Source organism: Eriocheir sinensis, chromosome 21 (genome assembly GCF_024679095.1).
Source record: "Eriocheir sinensis breed Jianghai 21 chromosome 21, ASM2467909v1, whole genome shotgun sequence".
Taxonomy (NCBI): Eukaryota; Metazoa; Arthropoda; class Malacostraca; order Decapoda; family Varunidae; genus Eriocheir; species Eriocheir sinensis.
In genome coordinates this window covers 4,963,710-4,980,025 of record NC_066529.1, presented here as the reverse complement: position 1 = coordinate 4,980,025, position 16,316 = coordinate 4,963,710, and the positions used below count along the sequence as shown (strand labels likewise).

At 45.2% G+C, this 16,316-nt stretch overlaps 1 protein-coding gene across 1 annotated transcript in view; it reads left to right on the top strand.

Annotated features, from left to right (window-relative positions):
• Positions 1–7,914, top strand: part of LOC127001558 (uncharacterized) — a 70,434-nt gene extending 62,520 nt beyond the window's left edge. The window contains exon 2 of the mRNA XM_050866206.1: positions 6,779–7,914. Coding sequence (XP_050722163.1) covers positions 6,977–7,789 — 813 coding nt within the window. The 5' untranslated portion in view covers positions 6,779–6,976 and the 3' untranslated portion in view covers positions 7,790–7,914. The remainder of the gene's footprint in view (positions 1–6,778) is intronic.
• Positions 7,915–16,316: the final 8,402 nt, after the last annotated feature.

Sequence of the window (16,316 nt, the reverse complement as noted above, 5' to 3'; positions counted from 1 at the left end):
TTCTTTGCATAGCTTTATCTCAATACTCCACGTCTGTTCATCGTCATCTCCAATTTCCCGACTCCTCGCTACCCACCTCAAGGCAATCATTCCCTCTTCATTACACTCCTTTTAAATTCCACATGTTTCCACGCCAACCGTCTACACAGGCCTCAACGTCACCAACCCTGCTCAGTCCCTATTCCCTACAAACCCCTTTCAGTCCCCTATTCAGCATTTATCCCCTTTAAGTTACCTTCGTGCTCCTTAATTCCCCCACTCAGTATGCAGACCTCCCCAGATCCCTTTCCTAATCGATTCAATATTTTTTCATTCCTTACCTCAAACTTTCTCCCTCCCACTCCCACTGCACATTCATATCTCATCCCTTTTCATTTGTTCTCTCTTGTCCTTCCAGTCCTTTCTCAGATTCCTCCTTCCTCAGCTCCCTGCCATTCACCTTCAGTCATTCGTCCCTTCCCCACCCCCCGTCAGTTACCCTTCCCGTCCCCCGCCTCCGTCCTGCCCCTTCCAATGTCTGTGTGTCTGCGTCTTAGGGGAGTGGCAGCACGCGATCCCCTAGTTAAGTGCCTGTGGGTCATTCATTACTCCAGGCTGAGCTGCCTCGGCGCGTTATAATTTGTCACGGATGATCATATATTTCCTCCTTTATGCCCTACATTTGCCATGCTCCCACACCGGCGACCTCGCTTGGAATGCGGCCCTTACGTACCCTGGGCTGGTCATTTCCTCCTCCCCGCCTCTTGTTCCCTCGCTTCCTGTGTCTCGGGAGCGCTCGGGGATACACGCCCTGCACCGCAATGCCTTTACTGCCTACCACGTCACGCCAACGACCGGCCAGTATCATCTGTTTTTTAACGCAGACAAGACAACCGCGCCCACAACACCCACGACCCTCTCAGCCTCAACAAAAGACGCTGCGCCACAACTGAGCCGACCAGTTCTTACAGCGCTTTTTTACCAGACGGGGAAAACCGAAAGAGGGGAATAGTGCTTAAAACAAACAAAAAAAACAACAGAGGGAACAATGAAAGCAATGAAGAGGATTTTTAAGAGAATGAGAGAGAAAGAAAACCTTGAAAACAATTTAAGCAGTTGTTAGGAAGAGTATTAAAAAGACGAAAAAAAAAATGAGAATGATATTGTTATGAAGGTAATGGACAGAACTGAGAGAAAACGGAGACAGTGTGGAAATCAATATCCCAGAATAGCATTTCCAGAGAACCGAGAAAACGAAAGGATAAAAGCAGTGCATAGGATAATAGAACTCGTGGAAGAGATAACAAAAAAGGAAATATGTAAAATCCACTTGATGTATCCATAGAAACAGCAAGCCAAGTCCTCCTCTCACGTAATTGACCGCTCTTTCGGCCACCTCTTCGGATTCTTTACAGGAGCATCGAGTAGCGGGCTTCTTTTTATTGATTCCTTTTTTGTGTGCCCTTGTGCTGTCTCCTTTGCTCTAAAAAAAAAAACTCAGAACGAAACCAAAAAAAAAACCAAAATCCCCGTCGAATGAAAAGAGGGTGACAGATGGTGTGTTCAAGCGTGGGGTTCAATCTTGGCTGTGTATTGTGGTTTTATACTCGCCGAGAGCTTTTGAAACCAGCTCGCCGCCATCCATCACGCCGCGTGCCCCGCCTGGCTCGCCGCCAACACATGGGTTCGTGCTGAGTTGGTGTCTCGTGGGGCCGAAAAATACGTCACGGGCACTAACATAACAACCCTACCGCACCGATGATGGGGAAGCAAGTGTGTGTGTTCGTGTGTATGTATTAGAGGGTTGAGGGCAGCGTTACCAAATTATCGTACTCAGCCACGCAGCACATCGTATTTTTCGGTTTTTGACTCACAGCTATAGGAAACAAACACCAACAAGTAACGCTTTTAACGATAACTTTAACTAGAATCGCGTTATCTGTGTGCCTACGAAAGTTTTGGGCCCTGGAACTGATGAATGCGATGTTTTGAGTACGATAATATGGTAACGCTGGTTGAGGGATGGAGGGGGTGTTGGAGGGGGTACGATGAGCTAGGCAACTTGCGTACGCTTAACAGCCTCTTCGGTATAATCACATCAGGTTTCAATATGACAACTGAGGTCAATATTTCCGAGCGAACAAGAATCTCTCACTCTGCCTCCCAGCCTTTGCGTCCTCCCTGCTTGCCATTCCGGTGCTGGGGAAAGGCAAATCAGTGTGTGGAAAGACCCCGAAGCACCAAAGACAGACATATTCTCTCATTCCATCGAACTTCCCTCTCACACTCACGCATATCTCTTCTAATGCAGATTTATGACGAAAGTTTGATGTGGTGAATGTCAGACGTGCGAGGGGTTGGGGAGTGGGGGATGGGGATGGTAGTGATGGTGGTTGTGATAGTCATGGGGGTGAGTGAGCTTCTGAATTCAATCGTTACGAACAGTCGGAGGTATTTCTTTCGGATCGGAGCCAATTTTGAAAAGTAGGAATCACCCAATCGCCGAAGTTCTCCCGCTGGCTCTGTCTCGCCCCGTCTTTCCTACTGAAGAACGAGAAAAGCGTCAGGAGTTGGACTGTTTCGTGAGCGTGCGCCGGAGTGAGACGGGAAACGGCTGCCTTGTGAGGCGTGACATAGGGCAACAAGTTTTGGGAGAAGGGTTAAATCACAAAGAGCTAGCTAAAACACACACACACACACACACACACACACACACACACACACACACACACACACACACACCATCCTGCCAACGACCTTGACCTAGCACGGACATAAAATTGGGAGTCTCAGTCCAAACACGCACCGCCGACTCAGCGCTTCTTAACACGGCAGAGACGAGGCCAGGGAAGCGAGGCGAGGCGAGGAAAGGCTGGACGGTGGAGGTGAGGGGAGGGAGGGAAGGCGAGGGGAGACGGGAAGAGCTAGAGGAGGTTGGTTAGGGGAGCATGGCCGGACGGGATGAGTAGGAGGCGAAAGGCGAGGCAGGGCAAAGCTTACATCACATGAGCTACACAGACATAGCTAGTGCTTCAACATACACGACCGCATAGTTATCAAGGCAGTTAACTAGTTAGCGTTAGCTGAAGTGCTGCCATCAACACACATATACATTTAGTTATTTAGTCTGTGCTTTGTGATTTATATGTGCAGTAATAAATACAAACATGAAAATAATAGGAAATGAAATTAATGTCACAAAATCTACACATATATCATGAAATACCGAAATACACAGTTAGTTTGTTTGTTAGTGTTGAACCTGATTGCAGAGTTACAGAAAGGTGCACAGATGATGAGGCAACACAGACTCAATGGTTGATGGTTGATGGTTGATGGATGGACAGTTAGTTTGTTTGTTAGTATTGAACCTGATTGCAGAGTTACAGAAAGGTGCACAGATGATGAGGCAACACAGACTCGATGGTTGATGGTTGATGGTTGATGGATGGACAGTTAGTTTGTTTGTTAGTATTGAACATGATTGCAGAGTTACAGAAAGTTGCACAGATGATGAGGCAACACAGACTCGATGGTTTACAATAGAGAAGCTGTCATAAACATAATTCGAACATCAATCATCCCATAGACGAGTGTTTTTTTTTTTTTTAGCAAGATAAATAAAAAAACGCTTGATGCTTCTCCGACAAAAGAAAGAGAACGAGAGGTCAGAAGAGAGGCCAATTTCGGCTGTAGTAAGCACATAACAAAAAGAACAACGCTATAAACCTCGTAAACCTACACCACGAACAGCTGATGGCCAACTCGATAACGCTCCACACAAACAGAGAGATATATAGGGAAACCAAGCCTTCCGCCACCCCTTCCCCCCCCTCGCTCCACTTCTTCGCCGCACCCTAAACCCATACAACTATCGGAACGGAAAAAAGAAGCCAGTTTCTGACATTGGAAGACGTGCGCTAAGAATGGGCTATCAAACGTTACATAACAGGCGTCGACCGAGGGATTCTGTACCATTGTGTGTGGGTGTGAGTGTGGGTGGATGTGGGTGTGGGAGTGGGTGTGGGTGTACTATCACATGACAAAATAAAACAAGGGAGACAAAAAACAGATGCCATTGATTTTGCTCTCGTTTTGATCACACGCTTCGCAAAAAAACAACTCAACTTCATTATTCTACGTCATAAACGAACTCAGCACTCAATGGCTCGCTGAATGGGTATCGGTAGAGAGCAACACTTTATGGATCCATCTGTTTGTCAGCTGTAGTGCCCGTAATGAACAGGCCATTTTCTTGTTTGTATATGAGAGGTGAAGGGGGAGGAAGGGGAGGGGGGGGGGGTCTCTTACTTTACTTTCTGTTTGTTGATTGGTTTTTATTCGAGTATATGTGTTTTTTTTTATTTTTTTTATTTGGGAGTGTTTTTTTTATTGATTTCCATGTCATTGGTTTGCTGTAATCAGTATATTTGTCTTCTCGTTAAAAGTTTTGCTATATTTTAAGCGTTTTAGGGTAAGCAAGGGATAAAACATTAGAAGGCAATTGACCTCTCTTGTTGGCCACTCCTCTTAACTCTTTTATTTACAGGAGCAGTGATTTGAGGGCTTTTTGTGCATTATTTTTATTTTTTTGCCCTTGAGCTGTTTTCTTTACCGTAAAAATTAAAAATAAACTCGCAACCCCCTGATCGTTATAGGAGTTCAAAAAACAAAAAATCTTACGGAAAGAGAGATATTAATATTTTCAAAGAGGTGTTTTTTTCTACTCCCTTCCCGGAAAACTTTGTAAAAAAAACGAGAAAACTCAAAGGAAGGTTGGATTAAGCTGATATCGGTTCCCTTCTGCATGTGAAAGTTAGACAGGAAAAATATGGCTCTGTATAGTGTTTCTTCCTCATCTGTTTTAAATATAGACACGAATCATCAGAACTAATCTTATCGTTGTAGAAGTGAGATTATTTTCATATTCTCAGACATTTAAATCTGCTTTTTTTGGTGTTCTTCTCCCGGTTTCATTTCCTTCCATACGTATTTTTTCACCTGTCCCCTATTTTCCCTTTCCCTTTCCTTCGTGTACCCCGTCTGTGCAGGTGTCAGGTGCGGCTTACCCTTAATCCTGGGCACACACGTTTCCCTATTCTAATGTTTTCTCTTGTGTCGTGTTGTTGTCTCTCCTATTTTTCCTGTCCTGCCCGATTCCTTTGTTCCGCAGTTTTGTCTTTTTTTTTTTTCCTTTTCATTTTATTACTCTATATATGGGACGTTAATTAGGTTACGTGGTTGAATGGGTTTACTCGTGCGGGGAGTAGAGATGATGAGAAGCTTATAAACTCAAAGCGTCTGGAGAGTACATGAGGAGAGAAGATGAAAAGCTTATTGATAGCGACTAGAGTGTACGTGTGGAAAGAATACCGTGGGAAAGACAGAGTAGGAGGGAGGGGTGGAAGGCTTTAAGGTGGAAGGGTTACAAAGAATGAGAGCAACAGAGGGAGATGCAATGGACAGGACTAACTGGAGAGGACTCGTTTATGATGTCAACCCCTGACTCAATATGGAGATAAAAGGAATATGTTAGGCAATACAAGGCTTGCTTTTTGGGGAGGGGTGCAGGGAAGGATCACTCTTATAACTAGATATTGCATCACTGTTAGGTATAGAAAAATGGTGGCGATATCTTTTATGAGAAAATGTCGCTACTTAATAATGCTGAAAATATTAATAATGAAAACAATAATGATACTACCACTACCGTTGATGATAATAATGGTAACAGTTATAATGGGAAGCTTCACTCCAACCAGAACACAGACAGAAAAAGCGGATGACATTTTTATCCTGAATATGTCGGTGGATAATAATTGTGATAAGAGTAATGAACGGCCAGGGCTGTCACCTGAAAGAGAACAAAGAAATGGAATATTTAAAACTTTGTGAGACAGAAAACTCCGCTGTCTGACACCCACCCACACACACACACACACACACACACACACGCATGAATTGCTTGTCGTGACTTTCTCCCTCTGTTCCGCGGCCGCTCCATTGAGGCCGAGCAACACACCACCTTCAACGCCCTCGCCCGTGATAAATAGCCGATAGAACGGAGCAAATTGAACGTCCGCTCCCGTGTGTTGGTCTGTGTGAAGTGACTGAGTGAGGGAGTGTTTTACATGAAATATCAACCCCTGAGTGAGATATGAACCCGTGAGAGAGAGAGAGAGAGAGAGAGAGAGAGAGAGAGAGAGAGATCCAAACACTCACCACCTTCTCATATCCCCTCCATCCCTTTCCCCTTTTTCACTTTTCCTTAACTTTTTCCTTAGTTTTTCCCTTCCAGAGAGAGAGAGAGACAGAGATGTATTGGGGCAGGGTAGAGGAGGAAAATGGGGTTAGTTTTCCTTGCAGTGGGACAAATTCGTGAGGCGTGATAGGAACATTGTACAAAAGGAGAGCGCCAGGACCCATAAAAACACCCTGCCCTGAGAGAGAGAGAGAGAGAGAGAGAGAGAGAGAGAGAGAGAGAGAGAGAGAGAGAGAGAGAGAGAGAGAGAGAGAGAGAGAGAGAGAGACTTTCCCTTTAGAATATGTAGGCAGCGACTGGACTTGAATCGGGGGTCGTAAAGCAGTAATCGCAGTGAGCCAGAAGGCCTGTATAGCGTGTCCGTGTGACCGGCGGCAAACACGGGCGGCCGGAATACTTGCTGAGCCCCCGCGCTCTCTCTTAATCCGGGGAGCGCCGTGTTAATGGGTGTTTGATAGCTGGCAGGTGTGCGTGAATGGATCTAATTCGTTGTCTAGTGTCCACGTGACACTAATTGTGCCTTTCTTTCCTCCACAGGTAAGGTGTAATGGCGACGGTGTTTCGTCGCTCGTGGAGCGTTGATTCCTCATCAGAGTAATTATTAGGCGTGAAAACGAGACATGAGGGAGGCGAGGAGCGGAGGGGCGCGGCAATACCAACAAGAATATCAACAGCACCAGGAGACAGTGTGCTGCCGGTGTGCTTTGTGAGTGTTCCAGCGGCTGGAGGGACGTGATGGTGGCCGGGGGGGCGGCGACCCTGCCCAGAGCCTTCACGGGAAGTGCCACCGCTTGGCCAAGGGTCACTGGTGCCGCGAGGGGAGAAAATCAAGAGCCCTCGGCACCTCAGACCTGGACGGACGCCGGGGACAACCCTGGCGGAGGGGGGCCGCCTCTGGCAGGGGATGGCCCCGAGGAAGGAGAGAGGAACGTGACAGGTGGCGTGCCAAGGTTCTTGTGGTCGCTATACAAAGCCGGCGGAGTGTACAGAAACGAGAGCGGCGGCGGCGGCGTCGATAGTGAAGTGTTGGAAGGGAGTGATGTGGCGGGTGTTGGGCGGCCGCTGAGTGCCAGGTACAACCTGACGGTGGGTGGAGTGCTGGGGGGGCCGGGCGGGGGCGTGGGGAACGTGACATCGAGTGTGGAGGACACTGGCAGCCACGGCTTCCTTGACATCCTGATGGGCTCGACGCCACAGCTCCAGGAACGGAATGTGACGCACCGGAATACCTCGGTCATCAAGGAGGCTCTTGGCTTCTCCTTGGAGTCTGGGGATGACGCCTCGGAGACGGGATCCCTCCAGAGGCTGTTCCTGAGCAGACCTGAGCCCGTGTACCTCTCCGCCCTGGACGACAACCTGAGTGTGGACCGGCCAGGCCTCGCCACGCTGTCCAACTTCACGGAGCCGCTCTTCGCTGACTACCCGCCGCACCTCCTGGACTTTGCTGTCTTCTGCTGCGTCCTGTTCATCGTGCTGGGCGTCCCCGGGAACCTCATCACCATCATCGCCCTCGTCAAGTGCAAGAAGGTAAGCACCATGTTTACTTAGCCCGTCTCCTATAACTCTGGGCGGTGTAGTTTGTGGTCCTGCTTGTCGCCAAACTTGGGGTCATTTGTCTCTCTATAACTTTCCGGGGCTGCTGGACTTGTTTTCACTTGGAACATAAACCTTGTCGTGTGTGTGTATGTGTGCTTGAGGTGGGGGGTGGGGGGGAGAGTAAGAGAGAGAGAGAGCACCATTAGAGGAAGGGATCACTATATCACGGTGTTGGCGGCACGCGTGGGTGGATAACCAGCGTCAACACCTACGGCAATATAAAAGCCTCCAGGGACGCCGACCGAAGATCTGGAGATGGCAATAATAAAGGATTGGCGAGGATATAATGAAGTGTGTGGGCGGCTGGCGCGGGGCAAGGGGAGAGCGTCGGTCCCTCGAGGCTTATGGAGAAAATAGGTACATAGGTAGATAGATAGATAGATAAAAAGATGGATAGATAGACTGATAGATAAAAAAGAAAACGGAGAAGAAAAGCTAACACGAAGAGATATGAGAAGGGGAGGAAAAATGTTATGTGGAAGGAACTAGAGAAGGAAATAAAGGAACACCATGAACAGAAGAGAGACTGATAATTATAATTGAAGAGGCAAAAAAAAACGAGGGAGGAGACGATACCAGAGAAGGAGAAAAAAAAACGCAACGAGAAAGGAGATAAAATAATAAGATCTAACGAAACAGAAGGAAAAATAATAACAAAATAAAAAAGGAACAAGGGAAGAAAATAAAATAGGAAAACAAACTACAACGAAGATAAGTGAGGACAGAAGGGCAAAAAAAAAAGAAAATCAGTGAAGAAATGAAGAAAGCGAACAATACGGATAAGAAAACACTACATGAAAATATAAATGGAGAAGAAGGCGAACAGGACAGAGAAAAAATAAAATACAAAAAATAGATAGATAGATAGAGATAGAGATGGGCTAAGAGCGAAGATACGTTATATAAATGATCTCTTAATTAAGCATTCACTCCAGCGTCACAGTGTCATAAGGTATCGAAATGTCTCGTGATTTTGCTTTTCCTTTAGTATTTATATATATTTTTCAGGGGTTTGGTGCCGCGCTGATGCAGTTTCGCCTCCCACGAGTTCTAATTGGCCCAGCTTCCCTATCTCGAGCATCCGGCTGTTCCTTGTAATATTTTCTCTCGGCTTTTTCGTAACCTTTCTCTCTCTCTCTCTCTCTCTCTCTCTCTCTCTCTCTCTCTCTCTCTCTCTCTCTCTCTCTCTCTCTCTCTCTCTCTCTCTCTCTCTCATTTTCATCATCACTTTTGTTTTAGTCTTTTTCTTTTCTGGAGTCTTCGCTTTCGGCTCTGTTGATTAGCTGGTGTTATTTTATCATTTTTCTTTCCTTTCTTTATTCCACACTCTTTTTCCTTTGTTATGTTCTATTTCCTCGGTTCTTTGCCTTTTCACTCAGTCTCTCTCCTATCTTCATGCTCTTCATTTCTTCTTTCCTTCTCTACGTTCTTCCCTGTAACACTTTTTCTTCCCTCCATCCTCACTTTTCTTCGTTTTAGCTTTCCTTTCTGGTTTTCTTCTTTAATTTATCTGTGTGTTTGTTTTTTTACTTTCCTCTGTGTAATATTTCATCCTCCCCTTGTCAAAGCTCTTTTCGTTTCCCGTTTCAATTTCTGTTTTTCCCCGGAGAACAATAAAGGAATCCGAGAAACAGTATTGGTAAAAAAGGAAACGGGTGGAAAAGAAGGATACACAAGCTAGATTGATATGTCACCGATGCTTTTTCCCAGAGGCTTTTTTTCAGATAATATTTTTCTCCCTCCATCCTTTCTTTGACGGCCCCTGACAGCCTGCCAGAGTCGAGGCCTCGCTGGTTCAGACCCCAAAAGTCATCAGCAGACCTCCCTAGACCAAACAACTCTACCACCAGCCAAACTTTTTTTTAATCAGTGGTGTAGTTATAAGAGGAGGTGGACTGATATGGAAAGGTACAGCTGGGGATAGAGGGAAGATAGATAGATAGATAGATAGGAGGAGTGTACCTTTGTATGGTTGTTTGTTAGGTAGTCAATCCTCTTCCTTTCGGCCAGTTCCTCCATCTTCACCTCCACCTCCACCACTCCTTCCATCCCCGCCATTCTTCCCACCTCCGTCACCCTATTCCCCTCATCCACTTCTAACTCCTTTGCTGCCCATTCCAACTCCACCTTCCCATCCACTTCCACCACTCATGCCACCTACGTCACCACTTCTAACTCCCCTGCTACCCCTCCCTATCCACTACTCCATCCACTTCCTCCATCCCTTCCACCTCCATCGTTCCACCCACACTAACCACTTCTAACTCCTCCGTCAGACAATCCACCTCCACTCCTTTCATCCCCGCCACTCCTACCACCCTCCCCACCCCCTCCACCCCTCCCAAACCCCGCCACTCCCTTCTAATAACTCCCGTCGGGGCGATAAACCCGTCGTGTCGCATCCGCTGGCTCGTAGGTGATCGTTTATTGTGGCTTGTTAAAGGGACGTTGTTTGCCGATACCGTGACGTCAGCGGGCATGGCGAGACGCGGCGAGTGGACGATAAAGTGGCCTCTGTTACCAAGGGCTCGATGTTAGTCCGTGTAGAGTTCCGGCCGAAAATATCCGTCCACCGAACTCTGAACTCGTTGCTGTGATTTCGTAGATACCTCCTCGTGCTGCAAGTCATTCTCCTCCCCACCAGGTCATCCCCTCTCTTTTTTCTCTCCCTTCCTTGCCCTTTCCTCCACTCTCCCTGCACTCTCTCCCTCCTTTGCCCTTCCTCCACTCTCTCCATTCCGTATCTTTTCTCCACTCTTCCTGCACTCTCTCCCTCCTTTGCCCTTCCTCCACTCTCTCTCCCTTCCGTACTGTCCCTTCACGCTCTCCCTTACTTACCCTCCCTCCTCTCTCCCTTTCTTACTCTTCTCTCATTCTCTCCCTCACCTTCCCTACACTTTCTCCTTTCTCTACTCTCCCTCCACTCTCTCCCTTTCTTACCCTCCCCCTCACTCTCCCTTCCTTACTCATCCTTCATTCTCTCCCTCACCTTCCCTACACTCTTCCTTTCTTACTCTCCCTCCACTCTCTCCCTTCCTTAACCTCCTTCCACACTCTCCCTACCCCATCACTCTTCTGCCCTTCTCCCTTCCAAGAGTGCGTACATAGATGGATCTGACGTGTTCCCAGAATGTGTAGCACAGCCAGGTTGAGCTTCCAGCCGCCCCAACACTGTGGTATTCCAAGTGTTCGGTAAACCACATCTCCAGTCACCGCATACCGGGTTGAATATTCAGGCGGTGCGGAACACGCCGATTCGTGCACCGCCGCTGCCTCGTTACGGGGCAGAGGACAAGGCACCGTCACAACAGCTTTAGAGTGTGTAAGGCGAATTAAAACTTGATTTATTTCTAAGACAAAGCGTATCAGTAAAAGTCCATGTATTAGATAAGACGAAATTTTGCTTTATAACGCTGGTCCGGTCTCAGTGCCTCTACGCATTCTTCTTGATTCCATGATCCCACAGCGTCAACAAAAACAAAATGTCGCAAAACACAACAGCATCCATAAGTCAAAACGAATCCCTGGATGCACGCTTTAGAGTTTCTCAAGGGATTTAAGAGGAAAGCCAAGGATGCTTCTGGTTACCTCATACCTCTAGAAGCTAAACGGCATAGAGATGAGTTTGAGTAGAAGGTTGAGGGCATGCTATGAGTTCAGAAGAGCAGTTAACGTAAAAAAAACAATTAAAACAGCAAAGTGACGGAATTTACGAGGTTAAAACAAGTCATTCCGAGGAGAGCTCCCCACAACTGGCCGAGGGAAGCGGTTCGTGTCACGGCCTTACGTGTAGATGCATTTCCGAACCTTTTGATCTCCTAGCGCACGTTAACACCACAAATTCCGTGACTGGCGTGTTAGTAATAGCAGACCAGGACGCTGCAGCTTTCTTTGATCTCTAGTAGTGTTATCGACAAAGGTATCATATTCCATAATAATGCTCTCCAAATTAGTCTTGTGTATTGCTGTTTTATGTTATCAGTTGCGCATAATAGCGGACATATTGAATTTACAGCAGTCCCCAGCAGTCTATTCACCCCGTCCTGAGGTTACTGGAGAATGAATAGAAGGAAAAGAAGGAGGAGGAGGAGGAGGAGGAGGAGGAGGATAAGAAGAAGAAAAACATGGCGAGGGAGATGAAAGAGAGAAGGCAATGATTTACAGTGAATAAAAATGAAGAGGCAGCGGTAAAGAAGATATAAAGAAGTCCCAAAAAGAGAAAGAGGGATATGAAGAAAATGAGGAGATGCAAGAAGAGGAGAGAAGAGACACGAAAAATAACCGGACGCACAAAACTGTCTTGAAGGATGAGAAGCAAAAAGAAAAAAATAGGAACTTTGATCAGGGAAAAAAAAGGAGCAAGCGGAGAAGAAGAAAAAAGAGGAAAGTTAAGGAGCGTGGAAGGGAGGATCCAATACTCTGCGTCCCTGTATGTTGCTGGCACGAGTCTTTAACAGGCGGTAAGAAAACGGTGAAGTTGGCACCCACTACATCGCGTCTCCTCCTCCTCCTCCTCCTCCTCTTCTTTCTCCTTCTCCTCCAGGCTCTTGATTCGCAGACAGTGACAAGCGGACTAAATGAGGAAAATGTGTGAGTGTGACGAGTGTTTGGACGAGTTAAAGATGTGTATGTGTGTGTGTGTGTGTGTGTGTGTGTGTGTTGCGAGTGACTGAGTGCCTTGTTTACCTGCTTTTTATTGAGGTTATAGAGGAGGACAACAGCGTGTGTGACAGGCAAACAGACAGGTAAACAGACATATACAGACAGACAGGCAGATACATTGTTATATTGACAGGAATGGCATGGCTGTGAATAGATACACTTGGCACCTCTTTACATATAGATAATAACGCCTAAAATAGAAAATTGATAAAATAAACACACAAAGGGTAAAAGGAAAAAAACTCAGTTATAACAAAAGGAAGAAGGAGGAATTAGTAAACCATTAGAATCAGGATGTAGCGGATGTGTTAGTGTTAGAATTTAATGTTAGTGTGGAAGATGGGGGTGAGTGTGGGGATAGGCTGTTAGGTAAGGTTAGGTAGGGAAGGGCATCTGAGCTTCAAAGGTTAGGTTAGGTTAGGTAGGGAAGGCGATCTGAGCTTCAAAGGTTAGGTTAAGTTAGGTTAGGTTAGGCTAGTTAGGGAAGGGCATCCGAGCTTCAAAGGTTAGGTTAGGTTAGGTAGGGTAGGCGATCTGAGCTTCAAGGGTTAGGTTAGGTTAGGTTAGGTTAGGTAGGGAAGGCGATCTGAGCTTCAAAGGTTAGGTTAAGTTAGGTTAGGTTAGGTTAGGTAGGGAAGGGCATCCGAGCTTCAAAGGTTAGGTTAGGTTAGGTAGGGAAGGCGATCTGAGCTTCAAAGGTTAGGTTAAGTTAGGTTAGGTTAAGGTAGGTTAGGCTAGGCTAGGGTGGGCTAGGCTCGGTTAGGTCAGAAAGGTTAGGTTGTTAGGTCATCTTAGTGTTATATATAAGTGTGTGGGGCAAGATTTTCAGGAAAGAGGAGGAAAGCAGAGTGCATGGCGGACAAAAACCAACAAACAAGAGAGAGAGAGAGAGAGAGAGAATCACCACCTGTTTCCATCCGTGTGTGTGTGTGTGTGTGTGTGTGTGTGCGTCAAGCGGTCGTTTACACTCAACACTTTTTTTATCGGATTCTCGGGCGTGGATATTTTCGTCCGCTGCCTTCCTTTGAACCTTCTTGTTTCCTCCTCCCTGTCAGCTCCTCATTCATACTTCAGGCAGTTTGTGTATATTTTCCACCTCCTCTTCCTTCTCCTCCTCTTCCTCTTCCACTTTCTCTTCTTCCTCCTCCTCCTCTTCCTCCTCCTCTTTCTCTTCTTCCTCCTCCTCCTCTTCCTCCTCCTCTTCTCCCTTCTCCTCTTTTTCCTTCTCCTCTTCCTCCTCCTCCTCCTCCTCTTCCTCTTTCTTTTCTTCCTCCTCCTTTTCATCCTCTTTTTCCTTCTCCTCTTCCTCCTCCTCCTCCTCCTCTTCCTCTTTCTTTTCTTCCTCTTCCTTTTCATCCTCCCCTTCCTCTTCCTCCTCCTCCTCCTCTTCCTCCTCTTCCTCCTGCACCTCCACCAACCAATAATGTTTTCTTTTTCTTTTATGTCCTTTTTCCCTTTCTCTTCTTATTTCTGTTTTTCTTTTTATTCTCCTCTTCCGCCATCTCCTCCTCCTCCTCCCTCTCTTCTTCCTCCTCTTTCTCCCTCTTCCCCTTCACGTCCACTAACGAATAATGTTTTTTTTTTTTACTTATTTTTTGTCTTTCTTCATTTTTTCTGCTTATTCTTATTCCTCTTTTTTATCTTCTTTTTTCTGCTTTTCTTCTTCTTCCTCCTCTTCTTCCTCTTCCTTCCCCTTCACCTCCACCAACGACTAATGTTTTTTTTCCTTCCCTTTTGTCCTCCTTCATTTTCTTCTGGTTCTTATTTCTTATTTTCTTTCTTTTTCTTCGCTTCCTCGTCCCACTGCTTCCTCTCCTCCTCCTCCTCGTCCTTTTTATCTTTACTCTTCCTTTGGTCTTTCATTTTCCTCTCCCTCATATTTCCATTTCTTCTTCTTCCTCTTTTCCTCCTCCATTCTTTCCTTAACCTTAAATTGCTTATTTCTCTACCTTATGATTTTTGTCCCAGCCATTTCTGATATAATTTTCTTCCCTATTTGTTTTCCTTCTCCTCCTCTTTCTCTTTCTCCTCCTCCTCCTCCTCCTCCTTCTGCGGCAGTTCCAGTTGATATCTTACTTTTCCTCCATTTGTCTCTCATATCCATTTATCTTACGTTTTTTTCCTGGCTATCTTTCTTCAACCTGTTATTTGCATCCTACACCCATTACTCTCCTACCTTTTGAGTCTTCTTCGTACGTAACATATGACCTACCTTGTCGAGGGTACACGTACGAGCATAGGAAGAGAATGCGGAAGGGTAAGAACATGATGAGGTAAATATAATAGAGAAAATCGTCACCTTCGTAAACAAACCGCCTGACATTATTTTCTACTTTCCAGGAAATCAGAAAAGAACTGTCATTATCTTATTTGACTTAAGATTTAGACAGAAATAAAAAGGTCAATTCTAGAACACTTAAACCCTGAATGGCGAAGGCAACTATACAAAAATGGGCGTCACATGATGAAAAATTGATGTAAACAAAAAACTGAAAATCACTGAAAAATGACTTAGGCGATCATTTTATGAGGGTGACGAAATACATAGAGAATAAAAAACTATCATATATGAAAGAAGGGAATAAGATTGACAAACACAGAAGAAATATAGTTAAAAGAATAAGAACAATGAAAACAAAGGAATGACGTCAAGGTTAAAGGAGCAGAGAAGAAAGAGACAGGGAAAGAATATCGCAAAGTATCGCCGGAGGGATGAATTTTTACAGATAAATATACAAACAAGGAACAGGAAAGAAAGACCGTCAGAAAAATATGCAAAAAGTAACCATTAGTGAACCGAGAGAGAGAGAGAGAGAGAGAGAGAGAGAGAGAGAGAGAGAGAGAGAGAGAGAGAGAGAGAGAGAGAGAGAGGAGAACAGACGAAAGAAACAAAGAACCGGCAGAAAGAAGAGCTGTCAGGTAAGGATAACCACGTCTAAGAGAAAATGAAATACGGCGCGATGAAAAGTGAACAGGAAAAAAAGTAAAATATAGTTACTGCAAGAAGGGAAAGGAGGACAAGAGAATAAACAACGATACTATAAGCCGCAGAGAAGACAGCTGTCGCATACATAAACATTTGCATACGAAGAACAGCCGGAAGGGAATATAAAGGGAATAATAACAATAGAGAAACAGGTGAAGGAAAAGTTAGTGTGACAGGAGAAAGAGAGGGAAAGAAAACAAAAGAACGCTGGAGGAAAACCTTTGTCACATAGCTGGTCAGGAAATAAAGGAAAATATAAATAAAAGACATTACAAAACTGCGAGAAAGAAAGGTAAAGGTTATGCCCGCAGGAGAAATCATGAAGGGAGAAGAAGAAGAAAGAATCGCTAGAAAGGTCAGATGTCACGTACGTATAAAGGTTGAAGAAATGTTAGAAAAAAAATAAACATTAGTAATAATAATGAGAATAATGGTGATGAAAATAAAACCTAGACAGCAAAATGTATTGGTCAGTGAAGCAAGAGTTAGTGGGAAATTAGGAAGAAACAAAGCCAAACTAGAAGGGGAAAGAAAGTCACAGAGGGAAAGTTAAAACAAAAATAAAGTTAGAACAAATATAAAGTTTCTGGAACAAAGAGAAAGGACTGAGGGGAAGATAAACAGCGGAATACTAAAATAAAATAAAAATTGTGACGTTTTGTTTCATAGGCATGGCAACGAGAGATAAAGTTAGAACAAATATAAAGTTGGAACAAAGAAAAAGGACTGAGGGGAAAATAAACAACGGAATACTAAACTAAAAAATGTGATGTTTTGTTTCATAGGCATGGCAACGAGAGATACAGAACCCATGAAAAATATGATAAAGAG